The 25,199-nt window shown below is 47.1% G+C and overlaps 1 protein-coding gene across 4 annotated transcripts in view; it reads right to left on the bottom strand.

Moving 5' to 3' along the window:
* SNX29 (sorting nexin 29) overlaps positions 1-25,199 on the bottom strand; it is a 154,446-nt gene that overhangs the window by 74,353 nt on the left and 54,894 nt on the right. For 3 of the 4 annotated variants that reach the window (XR_013227311.1, XR_013227310.1, XM_077316990.1), the window contains exons 17-19: positions 19,388-19,443; positions 18,673-18,754; positions 3,421-3,561 (exon numbers count right to left, since the gene is read on the bottom strand). Coding sequence is in view for 2 of the 4 variants with exons in the window: in XM_077316990.1 (XP_077173105.1) it covers positions 3,421-3,561; positions 18,673-18,754; positions 19,388-19,443 (279 nt within the window). In the remaining 2 variants the exon portion in view is untranslated. The remainder of the gene's footprint in view (positions 1-3,420; positions 3,562-18,672; positions 18,755-19,387; positions 19,444-25,199) is intronic. The other variant, XM_077316989.1, reaches the window with a different exon arrangement.

Raw genomic sequence — 25,199 nt, 5'->3', positions numbered from 1 at the left:
CTTTGAGCAAAACCGATTTCGGACGAACGAGATACAATCCCTTCTGTTCAACGACAATACAGCTGATCTTGCGTCGTTCATTTTCTTCCCGGCATCTCTGCGCTTGTTGCTGGTTTTCGGATGTAATCTGGGCTGCATTCAGCTTGGCTGCTGGTTGCGATGGCTCCTCTCTCATTTTAGGTAAGCTCTTAAAATGGAATGCCAGGGCAGAGGTGCATTTAAATAAATTAAGGCCCTCATCGAAGCTTATAGCCGAGACCAGCGTGAATTTACACTTTGCTGTGACAACTGCGGAGGTGCTATGATCTGCAATATTCCTTGAGGTCTCTCTCAAAAGAATTAAAAAGTCTTGTCCATGAAGATCATACAAACTGATAAACGTACAGCGCAGTCATACAAATGCTGTTGTAACGTATCGAATATCTGTTGTTATGCTACTCTCACTTTGGGTATAACTCTTTTTTTGATCAGAGCTAGCCTCTCCACCCCTTTTTGGCTAAATTTCGCCAAGTTTGAAGTCAGAGGTCTTCTGTAAAACTGCCAAAAGCCTTCCGCAGTCTTGGAGGGGAAATACCTTGTAGCTGTTTACAAGAGGAGATGTGAATCCCTTGGACAACGCATTTTTCATTTTACAGTGAAATGCACAACGAAATTATTAGATGGGTTTCCAGGGCAGTCAAACACAATCAAGCTAAATTATCTCCTCTCCTCTCCGCCATCAGACGACATTCCAGGTAGCTGGATTATTTGCTTGGGTTTTGTAAGATCACGGCAATTAGTTTAGGACGGACGAAAATTTTACAATCTGGATTCTTTATTCTCTTAGGTAAACTTTTAGTCATTTTAAAATGCTCCGGATGCACACGCTTTGCAATTTGGACCGTCTGATTTAGACCTTGAACCGAGACTGTTGTTGTGATTTGTTTTGGGGCTGCTTGAGGACCGTGATGAATGGCTGGCCGACAAGCCAGGAACACCATCCGTTCTCCGCTTTTTCTTCCCGATCTCGCCATGCACGCACCGTAAATCCTCCATGTCGTGGATTTAGCAGACCAGAAAGTTAATAGCTTGTGCACGGCCTGTTCTTCATGACAGGTCTTCTGGGCAGGCTCCTCCTTGGCTGGAAATCGTGTAGAGAAACACACAGGGCCACACGCCTGACATCTGCAGCACCAGCAGCTCTGCCAATAACCTGGCGGTCTTCTCATTTGTAGAGTGCATGAATGGCTAATGGTTCTCTCCAAAAATGGAGGACTTAGCCATGCCAATCCATCAACTGACTAGAACAGTGGTTCTCGACATGGGGGTTGCACGCTTGCAAAAGCCTCACGGGCAAGGATGTCAAAAGACTGTTCTTAAATAATTGAGCTGGAACGGGAGCCACAAAATAATCTCTTTTCATCTCATGAGCATAATATAAAACGTCCTTGCAGCTTCATCACAGGTTTCCCACCAAACTCATTCTACCTACCCCAGTTTCCTCCCGTGCAACGCCGGTGAATACCATGGGGCTGGCTTGGGGCATATTATCATTGATGGCTTCAGAAAAGCGGCTAGGCTAGTCTTCCAGACACCATTTGGATCCATCAGTCACTTTGGGCAAGCATAAATCTGCTCTCTTGCTTATTCAGGGGTTACTGACTTGAGCGTTCAGGGCACAATGGTCCAACCATGGAAATCTCATTGATGGAACCGGACCGATATTTATCCCCGCTCCAAAGATTAAATCCGGGGTGTGGCCTGCTTCATGTGCAGACCAGTCACAAACTGGGAAAGTCTCAATGTGGCCATGGCTGATACCAGGTCTGAGTTCTGCATGGTGGGGGTCTCTTTTGCGTGGACCTCAAAGCCCCCCAGAATCATCAGTCTGGGAATTGCAAGGCCCACCCAGCCACTTGCTCCGGAAAGGTTTCGGTTTTGACCTTTAGGGCTTGGGTCTTACCTATCTGAGGGACCACTTATCTGCTTATGCCCCCTGCAGGGCTCTTTGCCCTGCGGGTAGGAATTTGTTGGTTGCCCCCGGCCCCCGGGAAATCCGCCTTTTCAGCCCTACCCCTAGCCTGTTGGAATGAGCTCCCAGAAGAGCTAAGGGCCTGATGGAAGTCTTCCGCCAGGCATTTCGTTGAGGCCGGGGCGAGGATTGACTGGCGTTACGATCTGGGGGTCCTGCCATCCCATACCGAATGTGTGAGATCAAGATCAGTAATCATTCGATTAAGATCTTGACTTGGTCCTCGGCTGGGCCCAGCTGAGCGGGATCGGGAGAGACTGTTTTGCACCGCCATCTTTATGACTGCTGTTTTTATGACGAATGTATTACTTTTTAACGGGATTTTATGGGTCATGCTGTTTTAAGGTTTTATTTTGTAAGCCGCCTCGAGGCGACCTTGTCAAAACAGGTGGGGTATAAATTCAAAAATAAAATCCAGCAGAGCTTCTGCCAGGTGCTTTAGGCAGATGATACACCAGACAGATTGCTTTAGGATGCTTAGGGCTGATCCTGCGTTGAGCAGGGGGTTGGACTAGATGGCCTGTATGGCCCCTTCCAACTCTAGGATTCTATGATTCTATGATCCTGCGTTGAGCAGGGGGTTGGACTAGATGGCCTGTATGGCCGCTTCCAACTCTATGATTCTATGATCCTGCGTTGAGCAGGGGGTTGGACTAGATGGCCTGTATGGCCCTTCCAACTCTATGATTCTATGATTCTATGATCCTGCGTTGAGCAGGGGGTTGGACTAGATGGCCTGTATGGCCGCTTCCAACTCTATGATTCTATGATCCTGCGTTGAGCAGGGGGTTGGACTAGATGGCCTGTATGGCCCTTCCAACTCTATGATTCTATGATTCTATGATCCTGCATTGAGCAGGGGGTTGGACTAGATGGCCGGTATGGCCTTTCCAACTCTATGATTCTATGATCCTGCGTTGAGCAGGGGGTTGGACTAGATGGCCTGTATGGCCGCTTCCAACTCTATGATTCTATGATTCTATGATCCTGCATTGAGCAGGGGGTTGGACTAGATGGCCTGTATGGCCCTTCCAACTCTATGATTCTATGATTCTATGATCCTGCATTGAGCAGGGGGTTGGACTAGATGGCCTGTATGGCCCCTTCCAACTCTATGATTCTATGATTCTATGATCCTGCGTTGAGCAGGGGGTTGGACTAGATGGCCTGTATGGCCCTTCCAACTCTATGATTCTATGATTCTATGATCCTGCGTTGAGCAGGGGGTTGGACTAGATGGCCTGTATGGCCCCTTCCAACTCTATGATTCTGTGATTCTATGAAACTCTCCACCGTGCCCCACACATTCAACTACCCGAAATCCTTGGGGTGGGAAGTGTCCTGAAGGAGAAAAGCTTTTGAAGAACTATTTTTTCCATCTCCAACGCATCCCCAGCGCTTTGAGTTACCTTGTTTCCAATGGCCTTTTTGGGAGGAAAGTTGAAACTTCTCACTTGATGGTATTTCGACTGTAATTTCTGGTGCAGGCTTCTGAACTCCGTGTACCTCCGATAAATGTTCCACTCGTCGTCTTTTATCCTGATGTATACCTGTTGGGTGGGAAACGCGCACATTTTAATGAAGGGCCTGGCAATCTAAATATGTCAGCTTTTTGTCACGGCTGACATCTGACGGGGAAGCGGCAGGTTGAAACAACGGGCGGGGATATCTTTTCTAAACCTGACTAATCAGCTAATGACATGATTAGAATGTTTCTCATCAGCTTGAAAGGGAAGCTGATTAACTGGGCAGCCCAGGTTAATTAAGATAAATAGTTTTAAAACTTCCACACGGCATATGCCATTCGAGCAAGAAGCAATACCTCGTTGTCTCTTGCACCGGAGGGGACCGCCTTAGAGACAAAGCGTCTTTCCTCTTTCCTCTGTTTTACTCACATGCAAATCTACGCAGACTCAATCAATTAATTAACATGTCTTATAAGATCCGTTAATTAATTCTGCAGGGGGGGTTGGACTAGATGACCCTCGAGGTCCCTTCCAACTCTATGACTCTATCATCAATCAATTATGCTTCTTCCAGCAGGTGACAGCCTTAATTATTTTTCGGCGCAGGGGACCCAACGGCCCACGCTGCGCTGCATCCCCTCAATCGGAGGGAGCGCTCTGGCTTCTCAGAAGGTCCGTGCCATTTTTGATTTCATTTACTCAAAGCGAACGGCGTATTTCTTAGGACACCCTCGATTTTGCTGATTGATATACACTGACAAAATATATTAGATCCTAAGTGAGCAACAACAAGAATTAGCGACAGGGCCGATCGCATCGGGAATGTTTCTAATCTGTCTCAGACTGTCTGAGAGACGCTTTTTGCGTGGCAAAGACCGAAGCGATTTTATCAGGATATATTCTGAGCACTCCCAACCACCCTTGCCAGCTGGAGATTCCCCCAGTGCTGCAGTGCAGCTGTTGTTACAAATTCTGTGCAGTTCTTATTTTGCAGCAAGGATCTGATACAGAATCTCTCGGCGTTGGAGTTCTGACGGGGGAAGGAAGAGGTCCTATAACAAAAACTGCACGTAGCTTTTGGGGGCGCGAAGAATTACAGAGGATCCCCCCCTAAAGAATTCTCTCCCTCCAGGATTAGGTTCTCAGACGTTGAAGCAAACAATCCTCCCCTCCCCTCCCCTCCCCTCCCCTCCCGTCCCGTCCCGTCCCGTCCCGTCCCGTCCCCTCCCGTCCCCTCCCCTCCCCTCCCCTCCCCTCTTTCTTTAACCAGCTCTCAGCTCTTCTCCTGAAGGAAGCTCGGGCAGGATAATTTGGAAGGTCCTTCAGGGGGGGGGGTGTTAATTTCTGAAAGCATCTATTTTTTTCCCCACACACACCATGTAGAAAAAGGAGAAGGTACGTCTTTTCTGTGGACGGCCTGGTTGAGACGCTACCCCATGAACAGATTAGGAGGAGGGCTGCAAGAGGCACTCAGGTGAACCGTAATAAGCACCTCTCTTTGCATTTCGGCGGCCTTTGCCAGGGGCAACGGGACGTTACTTTGGGGGTCAGAGAACGGATCGTGGAGAGTCAGCACTTTTACCGGGCCTAGACTCAATTCCCCAGTGACAAAACGAAACTTCCCTGCTTCCCACATTAGTCCCGTGATGTCCGTGAGGGGTAGGGGACCCTAGGGAAAGTCATGAGTAGGGTTTGCAGCCAAAAGGGGCAACAGGTGGAAATCCCCGATTTCATGTGGCTCCAATGCATAAAGTTTGTGTCTAACGAACTCCCGTATCCCCCGAATTAAACTAGCGGCCGCAGGTTGGGGATTACTTGCCTCACTTGCATGGGGTAAATCACCCAAATCTCTCAATCTCTCAGACTTCTACTGACTTTCAAGAGGCAGAGCACGATTGGAAGACCTGGAGATCAAGCATCCAGTGAGTTGCTTCATCTCTCCCCCTCCGCATTCATTAAACCAATGCTGCCCATTGCTAACTAAACAACTCCACAGCATTTTTAAGATCTTTTTTGAGAAACATCATGCGGACAATGTGGGCAAAACAGGTGAGGGACAAACCCCGTGTGGAATTTGCAAGAAGGGTCGGTGAGACATTTCAGGAGTCTTTTAAGCATCTTCTCTTTTATTGATTTGGCAATTACCACGAACTGTCTTTTTGTGTTCCTCGAGGCCTGAATCAGAATGAAATTTGTACCACCTAGTTATAGGTATTCTATTAGCTTAGTAAAGCTAGGGAGATTGTAACAACAGTTATAAACGCAGCCTTGGGCTGTATCAACAGAGGCATCCAATCAAAACTGCTAGGTGCCATAGCCCCGCTTATGCCACATTGGTCAGACCACCCCTGGAGTACCATGGGCAGTTCTGGAGGCCTCCCTTCAAAAGGGATGTGGACACAATTGGGAGGGCGCAGAGGAGAGTGATGAGGATGAACTGGGGCCAAGGGACCAAGCCCTGTGAGGACAGGCTAAGAGACTTGGGAATGCTCAGCCTGGAGAAGAGGAGGTTGAGAAGGGGACATGATTTGGTCCTGGCCCCAATCGGGAGAGCTGAAAGCCCTGATGGAGCTCACACGGTTCCACAGGACCTGAAAGACAGAACTCTTCTGCCAGGTCTTTCTTTCTTTCTTTCTTTCTTTCTTTCTTTCTTTCTTTCTTTCTTTCTTTCTTTCTTTCTTTCTTTCTTTCTTTCTTTCTTCCTTTCTTCCTTTCTTTCTTCCTTTCTTTCTTCCTTTCTTCCTTCCTTTCTTCCTTTCCTTCCTTCCTTCCTTCCTTCCTTCCTTCCTTCCTTCCTTCCTTCTTTCCTTCCTTCCTTCCTTCCTTCCTTCCTTCCTTCACTTATTTACTCATATATTGCCCTCCGTGAAGGCTCAGGGCAGTTTACAGGAAACGGGAGAAGATACAGATAACAGCAATAACATGATAACAACAATAACATTACATGATAACAACAATAACAGTAGAGAATGACGGAACTGCAAAAAGAGCCTCAGCTCAACTCTTACTGGGACCCAGTGGGTTAGGCAGATTGGTAGCAGTCGTAGTAGGATGGGGGGGGGCGCTTGGGGGCCAATTGGAAGCGATGGTCCGGTTTGACCTCAACCCAATGCCTGGTGGAGGGGCTCCCTTTTGCAGGCCCTGCGGAACTGCCTCAGTTCTCTCAGGGCCCCGATCTCCTCTGGGAGCTAGGCCTCTCCTTGGACCTAAGCCAGGTCTATATGACTCTTTTATAAAATTGGAAATACGGGCAGGGGGCTTTTTTTTTCCTTTTTTTTTTACCTTGCTCATGCCACTTCCTGTTGAGATAATATTACTTTATTAACAACTTCCTGCAAAGCAGCACAATGTCACCTGCTCCTTCAAACTCCTTCGGTAAAAAAAAATCAGCAATATGAGGTCGCACCGGTAATCTTCCAGATCAGGCCTTCAAAAAGGCCATTTACTTGTTTACAAAAAGGATGCAAAACCTTCAAGCAACGTGCATGGGAAATATTCCTGCCATCTTTCTTTATTTTTAATTGCTGTGTGTCGGGATCCTTAATTACTTAACAACAGGTTACAGCTTCATCTGTAACACTGAGCTACATGATTCATCAACACTGTGATTTTCTCCGCGGCGGAGTTCAGTGGAGAGAAAGGGGATTTGTCTTTTCTTTATTCCTCTCCCCCCCCCTCCCACCCGCCTTCCACTGAGTTGAGAAGGGAAGGGGGACGGTATCGCATCTACTGCGGTCCCAAGGGGAAATATAGGCGAAATAATTCCACAAGGGGTACTCTTAAGAAAGCCAGGGACAGGCCCGATGGGAGCAAAACCTACAATGATTTCCGGGTTTCGGCTCCCCGCCTTCATTAGCAACGCAGCTTTCAATCTAAGCAGTAGGAGCTAAAATGATAGGGCTAAACGCTGGGGATATTTCTCAGGAAGGTGACAGTGGCAGGGGTTTTCTAAGTGCAAATGAGGATTTCGGGGGGGGGGAATTAATTAAAAGTGCGGTGTTTATGCGCCGTCTCCCGTGTCAGGGCCAGGAGCCGTTAGACTGCCGTAGCCTGCACGTTCCGCAGGTTAATTGGAAAGAGATCAGGGAACGACCGATGCGTGCCGTGTCGGGCGGTGACCTTGTAGCATCGCGGCAAAGAATTCTGAGCAAGGCTCTCAGCAAATGGTCTGAACCGGTAAGAGGCACGCTCGCCATGGAGTCGCAAAAGCCAAGTGCATTGTGGGAAGCAAATGTTTTGCCATGTCAAAAGCAGCATCCTCATGGCTGACCCCAAATACCCGAGAAGCTTGGCCAGCTTGGTGTAGGGGTTAGGAGTGCGGCCTTCTAATGTGGCAGGCCGGGTTGGATTCCCCGCTCCTCCTCCACGTGCAGCCAAGCTGGGTGACCTTGGTCTCGCCACAGCACTGAGAAAGCTGTTCTGATTGAGCAGGAATCTCAGGACTCTCTCAGCCTCACCCACCTCACAGGGTGTCTGTTGTGGGGAGAGGAAAGGGAAGGAGATTGTAAGCCGCTTTGAGCCTCCTTCGGGTAAAGAAAAGCAGCATATAAGAACCAACTCTCCTTCTTCTTCAGTAATCTCAGGGCTCTCTCAGCCTCCCCTCCCTCACAGGGTGTCTGTGGTGGGGAGAGGAAAGGGAAGGTGATTGTAAGCCGCTTTGAAACTCCTTCAGGGGGAGAAAAGCGGCATATAAGAACCAACTCTTCTTCTTCTTCTCCTTGCTGCCAGGGGCCCTCTACAGCAGTGACCTACCAGGGAATTCCGCTGTGGGTTCAACAGACAGCGAACCCTGCCCTACTACTTCCTCAGAACCGCTGTGCAAAGTCTGTCTCAGGCCTGGGCTTCCTGATTTCTCTTAAGGTGGCTTATGAGGTCCTTCACAGCCACGTCTCCATCAGACAGGCTGATACCTTTGCGTCTTCAAGACTGCTTTGACTTAACACGGCCCACCAGCATCTGCAGCCAGCCACCTGCCTTGGAGAGAAGCAAGGAGCAGAGTCCTGGCTATCTGTGCATTCAGACATGATCTTCTCAGCAGGTTTACGAATTTGCAGCCCCCCCTGGCACCAGAGCCAGTTTAGGGACTTGCAGGGCCCTGGCAGAATATAACTGTGGCAGAAGCAGCCAGGCTGGGGGTGGAAGGGCCACCAAAGTGCTCTTAAAGAGGGAGAAGGGGGGCGACAACGACAGACAGACAGTATGTTTATTCGGTCGATTGACCCATATAAAGGGGGGAGAAGGGGGGAAGAGAGAGAGGTTACAGCCCTGATCCATGGGGGGAAGCTGTCTTGTGGGGCCCGTAGAATGTGCTGTTATGGATCAGCCAGCCTGCCTCTCAGCCACAGCAAAGCTCTTGAAATTTTCTTTTCGCCTATGACCAGATGTGCTGGCATCCAGAATTGATGTCCTTACTCTGCATTCAAGTGGCATACATCACTGTCCCCACCCTTCAGATTTGGGAAGTTAAAAACTGAACCCCTCTTTGAACACAAGCATACTGAAGGCGTATTTAAGTTGTATGAGATCTATTCAGCTTCCCCCAACCCTTCCAAAAAAGATACACGATACAAAGCAAATAGACTGTAAAACATACCAACATTAGAAACTGGGGCTTTTAGATAGCATTAACCTACAAACGTGAAATGCAGTGATGCAGAAATCAAATCTCTAGAAATCTGCACATGGTGGTTCTAACCGAACTGGAACAAAACGTAGAATTGGCAAGAATGTACAAACCAGTTATAGTATTTTAGCCTCAATTAAGCTGGCAAAAACTGGACAAAGAAGCAAAATCGGTAAGACAGTAGAGTCACTCAGGGTATGAAGACGCTTAATTTTTTGATCAAAAAGACCAAATAATAAATTCTCAACTGCAGTTGGGGAAGAAATGTAGCCCAAAGGGAAGAAAAATAGCATGCAAAACAGGATTCTGGGCCACGGATTGCACAGTCACAGGCCAGCCATGGAGAAAGAGCTTCCAAGATTAGTAGAACTTTCCAGAGCTTGATAGTATTCCCTCTCCCCTCTGTCTCTAGTAATCCCTTTCCCACCCAAAGGGCCATGTGACTAAGGCAGAGTTAGGACTCTCCCTTCAGTTCTCCCTTCGCAGCCATAAGGAGCTGCAGAGAGGTAATGGCAGAGCAGCTGATAGCAAGAAAAGGAGGGAACAATGAGTGTCTGCACAGAAGACCGCTCGATGAACAATGGTGGATGGGGTAAGATTTCCCCCCCAAATTCCCGTAGTTCATCCACTGCTGTCCTTGAAGTATGAGCAGGTGGCATGATTGTGATGGGGAAAAAATTATCCGGGGCAACTTTTCTGGCCTTTTTTTTCTCACCAGTGCAGATTTCAATTTTCTTAAAACTTTCTTTATAATAAACCCCCATGATTGTACTGTGTCCTTTGAGAAAATTGTTACGTTTGGAATAAACCCATGCTTGTATGAACTGGAATAGTTTTTGACGTACTCCCACAATTTTACATATATGAATATTTATTTCCCTCTTACTTCACAGGAGACTTCAGAAGTTTGCATTTTCTACTAGAGCAGCAGTTCTAGCCAGTTATTAATAACCCACATATGAAAAGGCCAGCACTCAAAGTACAAATTATGCTTTCTCCAGGTTGGGGTGTAATGGTAATAACCTAATGACATTTCATTTGTCAATAACGGTATTGAATTTCAAAGCGCGACAAAGCAGCCTATATTGGAGAGCTTTCTCCAAGTCTTAAAGACACGCCAATTAAAAATAAATAGATCTTAAAATCTGGTCCGATGCAGCCAGCAGGAGGGGGAAATTAAGAGCAATTAAGAGCTCTCTGGTAGTTAAATCAATCAAAATTAAAAACCCTCCGTTCGTTTTGCGGATTTAGAAGTGTTCCTATCTTTGGCTTCTCTATGAATCTGGCTCAATGGTTTTAAACAATTCGGCAAATGAAGCCGGTGGTAAATCATAACCCTGTCGCTGGTGGAAAAGTCAGAGCAAGACTGATCAAACATGGCATACAGCCTATATTACAGTCTATTTCATTGCAGTTTTGTGTGGCCCAGGAACTTTTACGTCATAGCCCCAGAGAACTGGATTCTGATCATGAGATAGCTCACTGCTACTTACTTAGCAGACATAATTACCTAGATATGCTGTGAGTTACATGCTTGTATGGATATATGTTCAGATGATGTACTTTTGTCACTTGCTTATAGGAATATATATTCAGTTTGTGGCAATCCTTGACAAGGTGAGTCCTACCATCTGAGATCTAGATCCTTGCCCTTCTTGGCTGATAGAAGCCACCAGGTGAGGGGGTGGGTGGGTGGGTGGGCAGGCTGACTGAGTGGGTAAAGATGAGGTGAATGGTTACTTGAAGGTGGGATTCATATGACCCATGCTCAAGGAGGATATTCACAAGTTGGAACATGTTCAGAGAGGGGCAACTGGGGTTGGAATCCATGCCATATGAGGAGAGATTGAGAGAACTTTGGGCTGATCCTGCATAGAGCAGGGGGTTGGACTAGATGGCCTGTATGGCCCCTTCCAACTCTATGATTCTATCATTCTATGATTCTATGACTAGATGGCCTGTATGGCCCCTTCCAACTCTATGATTCTATCATTCTATGATTCTATGACTAGATGGCCTGCATGGCCCCTTCCAACTCTATGATTCTATCATTCTATGATTCTATGACTAGATGGCCTGCATGGCCCCTTCCAACTCTATGATTCTATGATTCTGTGAACTGGATACGTAGCTTGAAGGGCAAGGGGTGACAGGATCACTGTGTTGAACTATGCAAAAAGGCAGACATGAACACCAGCAGACTGCCTCATAATCTTCTCTGGCAAGAACGACCAAGTGAAGACCCAACAACCAGCGCCAAAGGAAACATGGCTGAAACAGACCGAGGAAGGCCTTAGAAGCCAGCCATTCACGATCCACGTGGCCAAAACTGCTGCCACCAATCGTCAAGAGTGGAAACAAATTATAAACAAGACAACAAATCCAGCGGCCCCTACAGCTGCTCAGAGGACAACCTGCTCCGCCAATCGCCAGCTAAAGGACAAAAAGGAAGACGTTTCCCGGGTCATCTCTCCTCCCTTTTTGGAAGATGGGATTATAACATTTGCTCTCCCTCCAGTCTTCTGGCCGTCTTCTGCCATTAGAGTCGACACATCACGAACGCAGTTATGCTCACGGCAATACTGTCTCTGCAAACATTTTGAGGCTCCAAGCACCACTTTGACTGCTGGTGACTATCTCCATCTAGAGGCTAGAAACGAGCGGAACTTTCAAAAATATTTCTAGACTTCAAATTTGGCTGGAGGGCACCTAACCCAGCCAGATCTGCAGGGGTTGCACAGTTCCAACCGGAAGGGGACGTGCATTCTGAATTCGTAGGAAGAAGATGTACAGTTCAGATTCCTCCTTTTCTTCTCTTTACAGCAGAGGGTCCAGGGACTGGCATGACAGTCCTCATCCCCAACAGCACACATGCTAAAAGTGGCATGTACGCCAAGATAAATATTTTTGGGCCCATCTATTGTGTTTCCCATCTCTTAAAGCATGGGTCCCCAATGGGCACCACTGCACCTGTCCAATAACTTTTGTGGACCCCAGCGATTTTAGAAAGTAGATAGGGCCAGGTGGGGTTCCTGACTAGCCTGATTTCTGGGCCAATTATCACTGATCCAGAAGCAGCTGCCCCCAAACTGTAGGTTATATTCTTTCACCATCTTTTTAAATTATTTGCCTCCCTCCCCTGTGCAGTTGGGCTCTTATGTGTAGGTTTCCTATGGTAACCATTTTGCAACCCTTTTGCATTTGTGCCCACCAGGCTGTGCCTGTCTTAACGAACAATTCCCCGAGAAACATATCGACTTCAAAAACGAATTCCATTCTCTTGGGAAGACTCTAGGGAGCAATTTGGACCGAATGCAGCTCCTCCAGTTCCCGCGTATTTTCAGCTCCGCGAGTACTCCAGTTATGTAACTCAGGGGTGAAAATACGCAGAATACTTCCCCATTCGTTTTTGAATTTCTAATCAGATGCATTGGTCGTGAGCTATTTATATAATTGTTCTCTGAGGCAAAGAAATTAATTTTGGCTGGGGGGGGAAATGAAGCGCTTAAGTCCCCCGCAGGACGGCACAAGAATGACCATAACCATGTAGCAAATCTGAATATCCTAAGAACTACGAAGATTGGACAGAAACTCATGCGGTTTTCAAAAGCCCACTTGGCCTTTTCAAAAAGTCCCTTGGCAGAGTACTAGCGTGTAATAAATGGCACAATTTACTTATCAGAATCTCTTTCTAAACACACACACGGGGCCACAATTGGAGTACATCTATCAGAAGCCAGATAAAGTCGCTTGAAAAGGTTTAAAAAGAACAAAATCAGATTGTGTTCAAGTATTTATATACCACTTCCCCAGCTTTCAAGAGGGTCACAAAAAACATTACAACAATATCTATGACGTTTTTATCCCACCGAGAATAGCTCAAGGTGATAATCCACTGTACAACCCTGTGAGGTAGGCGAGGTGGACAAAATCCAGAATCACCTAGTGATCTTGGTGGATGAGGATTTACACAACCCCCTCCCCCTTAAACTAATATTCTACACCATATTGATTCTACACCAGCTTGGTGAAGAGAGCCAGCTTGGTGTGGTAGTGGGGAGTGCCGACTTTTAATCTGGCAAGCCGGGTTTGATTCTGCACTCCCCCACATGCAGCCAGCTGGGTGACCTTGGGCTCCTCACGGCACTGAGAAAACTGCTGTGACCGAGCAGGAATATCAGGGCTCTCTCAGCCTCACCCACCTCACAGGGTGTCTGTTGTGGGGAGAGGAAAGGGAAGGTGAATGTAAGCCGCTTTGTGCCTCCTTCAGGTAGGGAAAAGCGGCACCTAAGAACCAACTCTTCTTCTTCTTCAGTAATATCAGGGCTCTCTCAGCCTCACCCACCTCACAGGGTGTCTGTTGTGGGGAGAAGAAAGGGAAGGAGATTGTAAACCGCTTTGAGCCTCCTTCGGGTAGAGAAAAGCGGCATATAAGAACCAACTCTTCTTCTTCTTCTTCAGTAATATCAGGGCTCTCTCAGCCTCCCCTCCCTCACAGGGTGTCTGTTGTGGGGAGAGGAAAGGGAAGGAGATTGTAAACCGCTTTGAGACTCCTTCGGGTAGAGAAAAGCAGCATATAAGAACCAACTCTTCTTCTTCTTCAATCCAGACGCAGAAAAGTAAAATCTTCTAAAGGTGTCAGCCACACAAACCTAACAGCAGAGCCATGGAAGGCCAAAGGGACCATGGGAAGCAACCATTCCCCTACAGTTTAGTCAGCATCACAATGAGCCACCCTTCACATACACAATAACTGAGGACAAAGCCTGCTGCATTCAGGAATACAACGGGCACTAGATTGGGGGGGGGGGGAGGGTGGAAGAACTCTGTGGACGTCCTCTCCCTCTGCCAAGGCTGCGGCCAGGTGGCTCGGTCGTCTAGGGGCGAGGCGCCCTCCTGGGGAGCCCCAAAGCCCAGGGACTGGAGGCCCCCAGGCAGGGAACTCACCGGCAGGGGCAGCTCTCATGCGGCAGGGGTCTGCAGCCTCTAAGGGAAGTAGAAGGAACCTTTTGGAGCAGAGAGGGAGGGGAGATTGCGAAGATGACGAGGGAGATGGCTGCCCCCATATCTGCTCTTTTTTCCTTCCAGCGTCCTTGAAGCCCCTCTTGTGTATCCTTAGCAAAATTGCTAATGACCCAGGATAGCCAGATCACTGGGAACGCTGCCCTTCCCTATGGCTCCTTTGCTGGGTACTCTCTGCGTGGGAAATCTTGACGCTGCCTATGATTATGATTCTTTAGAAGGCCAGATCCTGAAGATGAAACTCAAATCCTTTGGCCACCTCATGAGAAGGAAGGACTCCCTGGAGAAGAGCCTGATGCTGGGAGCGATCGAGGGCAAAAGAAGAAGGGGGAGACAGAGAATTTGGTGGCTGGATGGAGTCACTGAAGCAGTCGGGGCAAACTTAAATGGACTCCGGGGAATGGTAGAGGACAGGAAGGCTTGGAAGATCATTGTCCAGGGGGCCGCGATGGGTCGGACACGACTTCGCACCTAACAACAACAACAATGATTATGAGCTGCAAGATCCAGCCTTCCTGAGTCGCACCGGGAGGGTCTTGGCCTCATCAAAAGTGTCACCCCGCTTGCTCTGAAGGAATTTCTTACAGCAGCAGCAGGCTGAAAGGCCCCCTTCCCCAGTTCGCCAAGCAGCGGGGAGAGAAGAATCTTGGCCGCCTTTCTTGGCATGCAGTGGAAGCCAGCACGAACTGCACCGCTGAAGAGACACCAGGATGGGCAGCTGCCGTGCCTGGGACCTTTTGGGGAGCGCTCTGACATGCTGTCAATCTCTGTTCTTCCCTTCGCTTAAATATGTCCTTCTCACCCTCTCTTTTTGCAGGAGGAGGGCTGTGGAAAGTTTGTTCAGTGCAGAGTGAGGCAGGGAACGAAGCAGGGCTTGCCCCCCCGCCCCCTAAGCTGGAAGGGGAGGCACCGTGTGCGGAGAGAATAGGGGGCATAACCGATTTCAGGATACCTTCCTTCACGGACTGAGAATAGCCGTTCCCTTGACAAGTCATTTGGAGAAGAAAGCAATTAGGCATGCTGAAGTTCACAGCACGCCCCGCATAAATTAAAAACAAAATCGATCTGATGTGCGCGGTGGCTGCAGTAAATAAACCACGATTATCTCTCTCTCTCACACACACACACGGAATATTTATGGGTATTCTTTGGGGGCGATTTCTACCTTCCGATGTTATTTTCTCCCCTGTACCATGCGAAGTGATTCCGTCGCGGAGAACGAACCCGAGAGTCGATTCACGTTACGTGAACTAGAATAATGGCAGAGTGAATTAGGTGACATTATGTACCCGTTTAAAAAGGGAGAAGAATCCATCTAAGGCAAAAATCCGACTTTGAAAGGCCCACTGAAGATAGAGCGATTTAAAGCCGTCCTGAACGGCAGCAGAGAAGTGGAAGGCAATTTGCAAACCAATTTTCATACTAAGCATTATAGGCTGCATTTGTACAATAGGGCATGTGGGGTTTCTGCACCAACAGAATCTTTGCGCGTGCATACACCCAAGCTCAAATTGCTGTGTATATGGAGATAGGTGGTAAGAATCAGGGTTCTAGTTACTAGTTTCAGGTGCATTCAGGTGCATCCGAAATGTACCATTCACACACTTAGAGCCAGTTTGGTGTAGTGGTTAGGAGTGCGGACTTCTAATCTGGCATGCCAGGTTCGATTCTGTGCTCCCCCACATGCAACCAGCTGGGTGACCTTGGGCTCGCCACAGCACTGATAAAGTTGTTCTGACCGAGCAGTGATATCAGGGCTCTCTCAGCCTCACCCACCCCACAGGGTGTCTGTTGTGGGGAGAGGAATGGGAAGGCGATTGTAAGCTGCTTTGTGACTCCTTCAGGTAGGGAAAAGCGGCATATAAGAACCAACTCTTCTGCTTCTTCAGTGATATCAGGGCTCTCTCAGCCTCACCCACCCCACAGGGTGTCTGTTGTGGGGAGAGGAAGGGGAAGGCGACTGTAAGCTGCTTTGTGACTCCTTCAGGTAGGGAAAAGCGGCATATAAGAACCAACACTTCTTCTTCTTCTTCTTAGTTTGTCCGGGATATGGATTGCCAACGCCGTGGTCTTCCCCATAACAAGCTATGGATGTGAAAGCTGGACCCTGAAGAAGGAAGGCAGGAAGAGAATAGATGCTTTCGAATTATGGTGTGGGAGTCGAATGCTGCAAATACCCTGGGCAGCCAAAGTTACCAACAAGATGGTTTTAGAGAGGAGCAAACCAACCATGTCATTAGAAGGCAAGATATTACGGCTAAAGCTCACTTACAATCAAATTCACTAGAAAAATCATTCATGCTCGGCATGGTCAGCGGCAAAAGGAAACGTGGTCGCCAAAGGATCCGCTGGTGCGACACGATCAAAGCTGACACAGAGTTGACCATGAACCAACTAAAAGAAGCAGTCAGAGACAGGGGCGCATGGCGAAGACTTTCCTATAGAATCGCCAAGGGTCGGACATGACTGAACGGATAACATCATCATCAATATCATAGATTGTATATGCAAGAGTTGATAAGCACAGACACTGTGTAGAGAGGGGGGGGGCGAAGTTGCAACGCACAATCACACAATCACAGAGGGCATGAATGGAGAAAAAGACGCTTGGAAAGTCATGATTTCTTTCCAAAGACGAATCAGCTAAACCCAAAATTGCTTGTACATCTTGGAAAGCTGCTTCACAGTCCTGCCCTAAAGCTGCCAACGCCTACTGCAACAGCAAAACAGGCCAGCCAATGACCCTAGCAGAGGCAGAATCCCAAGGAGATCATTACAAATAGAGGTAAGGGGAAAGGAAGAAATTTCATTGGAGAACAAAAATATAGTCTTTGTGCTAAGGAGCCCTCACCCAGCCATATGAGAAGAAGACTCAATCACCCCAAATCCGTAATACAATCATGTGAGATTTTAATGCAAACTCCAACACCTGAAGGGTTAACCTCTCAAGGAATCTATAATAGGAGCTCCAAAGAGGGATACACCTATAACTATTTGTTTATTTGTTTGTTTGTTTACCGCCCTCCCTGGAAACAACAGAGAACAATACAAGAAACAATCCATAACATATAAATAACCATAACATTAATACTCTCTGCCAGATGTTTTATTTTTCCAGGTTTCGGAATAGCAACTATTTTTGCTTTCTCGAATTTGGGAGTTTGCCTGTTTTTCATCATAGTGAGAAACTTTGCGAGCCACTTCTTAGTAAACATGCTGCTGTCGATCAGGAACGCATTATGGATGCAATCAAAGCCCAGTGCTTTCTACTCCTGATATTCTTTAGTGCCTTGGAAATCTCATCAGCACTGAAATCCCCTGACAGCTTGCTGTCTTGAGGGCAGGTATGTTCCCAAATCTAGAGTTTTTTCCCTCCCCTGAGAGTAAAATCATGGTAAAATCATTTGTAGCTCGAAATACGGAAACCAGTCCAGATGCTACCTGGTCTAATGTGAGCAGAATCAGTGACAAAGCTAATTAACATGTCCCTATAGTTGTGAAAAGAGCCTCTTGTGGCGCAGAGTGGTAAGGCAGCCGTCTGACAGCTTTGCCCATGAGGCTGGGAGTTCAATCCCAGCAGCCGGCTCAAGGTCGACTCAGCCTTCCATCCTTCCGAGGTCGGTAAAATGAGGACCCGGCTTGCTGGGGGGTAAACGGTAATGACTGGGGAAGGGAATGGCAAACCACCCCGTATTGAGTCTGCCAAGAAAACGCTAGAGGGCGTCACCCCAAGGGTCAGACATGACTCGGTGCTTGCACAGGGGATACCTTTACCTTTACCTTTATAGTTGTGAAGACCAGGTTTTCAGATTAACAGCTTTCATTGAGTCAGGGGATCAGAAGTGTCTTAAGATATCGGCAGTTTTCATCGATCTGACTATCACTTATGACACAGTCTAGAGAGACGATCTGCTGTACACGTTTCCACAAGTTTTCCCCTGCAGAACGTTATTTCAACTCCTAAACAACATGCTGAGCTACAGGATTTTTTCAAGTTATTATGGGCCGGTCAATTCCCAAGCGAAGAAATTGAATTATGGTCTACCCCAGGGCTCCATCCTTGCTCCAGTCTACTGGAAAACATTGCGATTCAAGGTTTGTGAGTACAATCTGAAAGCCAGCGCGATGTGGTGGTTGACGGCGGCAGCTTCTAATCTGGAGAACCGAGTCTGATTCTCCACTCCTCCACATGCTGCCAGCTGAGTGACCTGGGGCTAGTCACAGCTCTCAGATCTCTCTCAGCCCCACCTACTTCGCAGGGAGTGGAAAGGAAGGCGATTGTAAGACTGTTTAAGACTCCGCCAGGAAGTGAAAAGTGGGACATAAAAACAAACTCTTCTCCCTCTGAGACACTCATGCAGGAAACTGTACAAACAATGCAACAGCCTCCCCGAAGTCTCCTTCAGCCAACAGGAAAATATTCAGTGTGCCTCCAAGACAACTTTTTGTTGTTTAGCTTCTGTCACAGCCGCCTTTGCCTATTTTACTAATACGCAGAGCATTCTGCCCATACAAAGTGCAACTGGGGAGAAGGAAACTGTGACACTCACCTGGTAAACGTGAAATGCATTTGCTGCTTTTCCATGGAGAAAGACCGAAGGAATCCAGACGTTTATAAGAGCTCGATTGGATCTGGATTTTTAAAAAGAGAGAAGGGTTCAGCTGGATCAGAGAGCTCTTCTAAGGAAGAACGTAGATGCATCTCCGTCCACTTAGGCCTCTAACTTTACATCACTCTTTCAGCAGGATACCACAGAGTCCGGCATTATTTCTCCGGTCAGACAAAAGAGGGGCTTGGAGACCGCCACGATGACTAGCAAGAACTCTGCACAGCTACTTTTTGGAATGGATGAAGAGACTGTTCCCCTACGATCAACTCAGTTTAGAATTGATAGTTAGAAAGATCCAAAGCAAAAACACAGCAAAACAAAATGCCTTATCTTCACCCCAATACTTTCCTTCACAAAGAAATTTAAATCACCACCGAGTGGTCTAGCACAGGGGTAGTCAACCTGGGGTCCTCCAGATGTTCGTGGACTACAATTACCATGAGCCCCTGCCAGCAAATGCTGGCAGGGGCTCATGGGAATTGTAGTCCACGAACCTCTGGAGGACCACAGGTTGACTACCCCTGGTCTAGCATTCATAAACAGGATTCCCTAGCTTCGATCTAGAAAAATCTCCCGGGTGCCATCAAATGCAAATCTAGGCTTCCCCAACCAAGCCAAAATCGTCTCAAAATCGCAAAACTTTTCCTCGTCTTACATTTCAAAATCTGACAGGCTCTGGTCTTCAGATGTTTGGCTGAGATCTCCGGGAACCTGCCAGAAAAACAACAGACAACTAATTATGCTCCACATCAAAAGCGCTCTCATTCTGCATAGGATGGAACATCAATTTAAATTTTCCACTTTGGTGCCAAGCTTACTAGAACATATGCAACAGCTTTACTGAACAGAAATTTAGAAGCTGGTTCAAAGTAGCCTACTTAATTTGGAGGAAAGGAACCCCCATAAAAAAAAAATTCTTGTCGTCTTCCTCTCTATGGCTGATACTTATTTTATTTATTTATATTTATAGCCCGCCCCTCTTCATCCAGTCATTGCGGGGCAGCCTACAGCAAGTAATCAATAACAATAACCAATAAAAGCATACAGTATACATTTAAAATTCCGTCACATTTATTTAAACTAGCAACTCGCTGCTGTTCAGTTGGTCAAGGCAGCGTTGGTTGTCTGAGGAACCCCTTCCGGCAAGGCAGGGATTACAGGAGGTCATGCCGAACCGGCTTGGGTGGCCCACTTGTTCGGGTCTTCCTTGTGTGCCGATCTCAACGATAACTTTGGCGGAAGACCTCCGTCTTGCAGGCCCTGTGGAACTGTGCTAGGTTCGTCAGGGTCCTGATGTTCTCCAGGAGCTCCTTCCACCAGGCAGGGGCCAGAGGAGAGAAAGCCAGCTGGTCGAGGCCACCTACCCCTCTGGGGCTGGGGATTACCAGTCGGTTGGCTGGGGGATGTCCCTCATATATGTGTATATAAAAGCCTCGGGGAATATGCAGGATTCTTGTTAGCTCGAATTTCTGCCCTATTCTTTCAACTTGTAAACTAAACATGAGCAGGCAGTGTGATGCAGCGGCAAAAAAGGCAAATGCCATTTCGGGCTGTATCAACAGGGGCATCACATCAAAATCACAAGAGGTCATAGTCCCATTGTATACGGCACTGGTCAGACCACGCCTGGAGTACTGTGTGCAGTTCTGGAGGCCTCACTTCAAGAAGGACGTAAATAAAATTGAAAGGGTACAGAGGAGAGCGACGAAGATGATCTGGGGCAAAGGGACCAAGCCCTATGAAGATAGGTTGAGGGACTTGTGAATGTTCAGCCTGGAGAAAAGGAGGTTGAGAGGGGACATGGTAGCCCTCTTTAAGTATTTGAAAGGTTGTCACTTGGAAGAGGGCAGGATGCTGTTCCTGTTGGCTGCAGAGGAGAGGACACGCAGTAATGGGTTTAAACTTCAAGTACAACGATATAGGCTAGATATCAGGAAAAACTTTTTCACAGTCAGAGTAGTTCAGCCGTGGAATAGGCTGCCTCAGGAGGTGGTGAGATCCCCCTCACCGGCAGTCTTCAAGCAAAGGTTGGATGCACACTTTTCTTGGATGCTTTAGGATGCTTAGGGCTGATCCTGCGTTGAGCAGGGGGTTGGACTAGATGGCCTCTATGGACCCTTCCAACTCTATGATTCTGTGATTCTATTAACTTGCCACCTAACCCAATCGAAGGTTCCACACCTATAGAAATCACGGTTGCCACCACCACTTGGGATATGAAATCCTCCTTAAAAATGCTTGCTTAATCCTCTTGTAAAGCAGAAAAAAAGGGCTATGGGCCACCTCACACGTAGAGAATTAGTTTGGCCGGAAAGACTTAAACATGGTCTGCGCACCATTTCACCACGGAAGGAATCTTGAAGCTTTGATGAGGCCTGTAAAAGTCAATCCCATATCACTATTTACTTCGTGATTCTTTACAGCCTGGAAAAAGAAAGGACTTTATGTTTAACATAATGAAGGCTATTGTCCCACACGGAGAGTCAGGCTAAAATTGCATTCCCATTGTCTAATCGAGGCAAATTTGTGACAGAATGGCCAGATTTGCAGGGGTTGCACAAAAGCTGAGGGAAATATTTGCTGAGGTAAATTGTGTGAACTGCAGAGATGCTATCTGGCCTATTCTTTTTAAGCTCTGAGGGGGAAAAGTGTAGGGATTTCACTTTGTACAGCACCAAGGTGGATATCGGGCTTTTATTTACTATTTATCAATGTATGTTTATGAGCCTCGACCAGCAAAACGTCAAGGGCACAAACCAGAATCCTTTAAAAATGGAGGCCTAGGCCAGGGGGTAGTCAAACTGTGGCCCTCCAGATGTCCATGGACTACAATTCCCATGAGCCCCTGCCAGTGTTTGCAAACACTGGCAGGGGCTCATGGGAATTGTAGTCCATGGACATCTGGAGGGCCGCAGTTTGACTACCCCTGGCCTAGACTATACTAGGTGTATGCAAAAGGGGGCGGGGGCATTTTTCAGTTCGGGTCTATTGGCCCCCCCCCCACTCCCAAATTCCAGTATTTCCAAAAAATCCTGGATCTCAATACCCATATGGTATTTGGATCCAGGATTTTTTGGAAACTCGTTTTTTTTTCTTTCCCAAAGTCCAATGAACCTGAGAAGAATAGTATTGATTTTGAAAAGCCAGCTGAATCCTGGGGCTGGCTTGGCTTCTACTGCAGCATGGTTCAAACTGCACCACACGAGAAGCTCGCCCCAGGGTTGACGTGAGGTGAGGAGGTCTCTCCCCGCCCCGTGCAGATCTGGCTGGGAGCACCCAACTCCTGGACAAGCCCCCCCCCCCCCTGCCGTCGGTTCAGATAGCACATGGCTGCAGGATTGTTGGTTTGCACCAACATCCAGCAGTCTTGGAGGATACCTGCAAAGGAAGTTAGGGCAAATCTGATAGAACAACGTTAAGGTTTTCTGAGCCATAATAGATGAAAAAAATCTTTCTCGCCACGGTGACCGAAGGACAACGAGGCACAAAATACAGGAAAGACGAGCGTGTCGGACTTCAACAAGGGACAGGGCCTTCTCGGTCCTGGCCCCCACCTGGTGGAACGAGCTCCCTGAGGAGATCAGGGCCCTGCCCGAACTTCCAAAATTCTGCAGGGCTTGCAAAAGGGAGCTCCTCCACCAGTCATAAGAAGAAGAAGAAGAAGAACAAGAACAAGAAGAACAAGAAGAACAAGAACAAGAACAAGAAGAACAAGAAGAACAACAAGAAGAGTTGGTTCTTATATGCCGCTTTTCTCTACCCGAAGGAGGCTCAAAGCGGCTTACAGTCGCCTTCCCTTTCCTCTCCCCACCAGGGAGGCTGAGAGAGCCCTGATATGACTGAAGAAGAAGAAGAAGAAGAAGAAGAAGAAGAAGAAGAAGAAGAAGAAGAAGAAGAAGAAGAAGAAGAAGAAGAAGAACAAGAACAAGAAGAACAAGAAGAAGAACAAGAAGAACAAAAACAAGAAGAACAACAAGAACAACAAGAAGAGTTGGTTCTTATATGCCGCTTTTCTCTACCCGAAGGAGGCTCAAAGCGGCTTACAGTCGCCTTCCCATTCCTCTCCCCACAACAGACACCCTGTGGGGTGAGGACGTCTGACTGGGAATATCTGCTGGTCCCCCCAGACGCTCCCCCCATGACTGAAATAATTGACTTCCCAATATTGCTGTTATCTGTTATTACATTATTAATGATTAATGATGTATTGTAATGTTTTAAGGTTTTACTGAAAGTTGTCTTGATGGTACAGTCTGTATAACGTTCCATGTAAGTTATATAATGTTCAATGTAAGTTAGGAAGCCAGCATTATTTTTTTGAGGGTATAAGATGATGTTTAATTTCCTTCTAATTTTTAAAAAAATTATTCATTATTCAAAATACTCTCAGGCAAGCACTGAGGAGCTGCATTTTGGGAAGCAGAAACCCTGCAAAGGTGACCTTTCAATCTGTGTCTTTTAAAAATGCAGTAGCTTCTGTTGCAATTATGTTCCTATTATCTGCGCCATCAAAAACTGGCTGATTATTTTAGCTGGAGAATTTTCAGGTGAGAGAGCTGAATTATTCATGAAGGCACCTAACCTTTGAAGAAGACATTTAGGTAATCGTCTTTCTTAGGGCGTTGTCAAGGATCTCTCTCTCTCTCTTCAGGTCCCAAAACGAACCTGTGGGCTGCGGACCACATGTGGTCCGTCGACTAATTGGAGGTGGGCCCCGAAGGACGCCTTCTCCCCCCCCCCCCGGCCCTTTACAACACACTTTGGGTGTCATTGTCTCCCATCACTCCCAGATGGGACTATCTCGTTGCAGAGAAACAAGCTCAGGGTTCCCATTGATTTGTCATTCTCATGAGTTAAAATTTCCATGAAAATAAAATGTTCCTTATGTCCATTGTTGTGGCGTGTCTGTATCTTATTTTGAAGGGATGTTTAAACATGACCATAGTGATCAGAGAGCGTTAGGGCAGTGGTTGAGAGTAGAGGAGTAAACTACCCCCCCCCACCGGGGCTCAGTAAAATTGTCAAGCGTTGAGTGGTCCCCGGTGATAAAAAGGGTGGGGGGCCACTGTGCTACAGGACAAGGAAGGAAAAGCACTGCACATGGCTACCACAAGTCAGGGGGAAATAACACTAATGTGCTATTCATTGTATTACCCACCTTTCTCGAAAGCACAAAAAATTTCAGTCTACTCCGTTAGCTGGGCACACAAAATTTCAACAGGCAGCAGAACCAAGGACAGAAAAAAATACCCAGCATCTCAGGTTACTTGATTGTTCAGAACTACCTTGCATCTTGGCATATGTTTTAAAAACTTACTTCTAACATGAACGTGTGGTAAGGCTAAAACATTTTGGTCACAGATCCACACTTATGGACAAAAGATGCTGCAAACTGAGAGCTGGTTGAGAGCCAGTTTGGTGTCGTGGTTAGGGGTGCGGACTTCTAATCTGGCATGCCGGGTTCGATTCCCCGCTCCCCCACATGCAGCCAGCTGGGTGACCTTGGGCTCCCCACGGAAACGGATAAAACTGTTCTGACTGGGCAGTGATATCAGGGCTCTCTCAGCCTCACCCACCTCACAGGGTGTCTGTTGTGGAGAGAGGAAAGGGAAGGAGATTGTAAGCCGCTTAGAGACTCCTTCGGGTAGGGAAAAGCGGCATATAAGGACCAACTGTTCTTCTTCTTCTTCTTCAAATTAGGGTTCATATGAAACCGGAGATATTCCTACATGGATAAATGGATAGAAATTCAGGGGGAGGGGAAATCAGGGACATTTTTTCTATTTACGATAACAGCGGCAAGCATACTATGGGTATAGAAGTGTAAAAATGAGAAGACACCTACAAACTGAACAGCAGATACTAAAATGAAACAGCTTGTGGAAAGGGTACAACTCACAGCACTGATGAGAGAAAAATATCTTCCGAAATAGAACGGAATCCTCTTATAGACTTCAGATCATTGTCACAAAAAAACGATTTGCTAATGGAAGGATTTAACAATTAAATGGGAGGGTATCAAATACTGCAGAGAAATGTTGGCATAACTTAAAATTAGATTATTGAGGCATAATAAGATAGATAGATGAATGTAAGACGTGACTTCTTCGGGTAGGTAGGTAAGTGGGATAAAACCACAGGCAAATATGTCTTAGGTGGGTTCTCAATCCAACCTGTGACCTCAGAAGCTGGACTATAAATCAATGATTTAAAAATTATTGATAGCAGGAAAAAAATAATTCACAGTAAGAGTAGTTCAGCTGTGGAATCGACTGCCTAAGAACTCCCGTTTACTGGCAGTCTTCAAGGACAGATGCTTCTCCTGGATGCTTTAGGCTGATCCTCCATTGAGCAGAGGGTTGGAATAGATGGCCTCTATGGCCCCTTCCAACTCTATGATTCTATGATTAACTTATATAGACAAGCAGCAGCATTGGTTTAGATTACAGATTGAGCCTCAAGGAAGA

The sequence above is a fragment of the Paroedura picta genome, chromosome 17 (assembly GCF_049243985.1).
Source record: "Paroedura picta isolate Pp20150507F chromosome 17, Ppicta_v3.0, whole genome shotgun sequence".
NCBI lineage: Eukaryota > Metazoa > Chordata > Lepidosauria > Squamata > Gekkonidae > Paroedura > Paroedura picta.
This window is presented reverse-complemented; position numbering and strand designations above follow the sequence as displayed.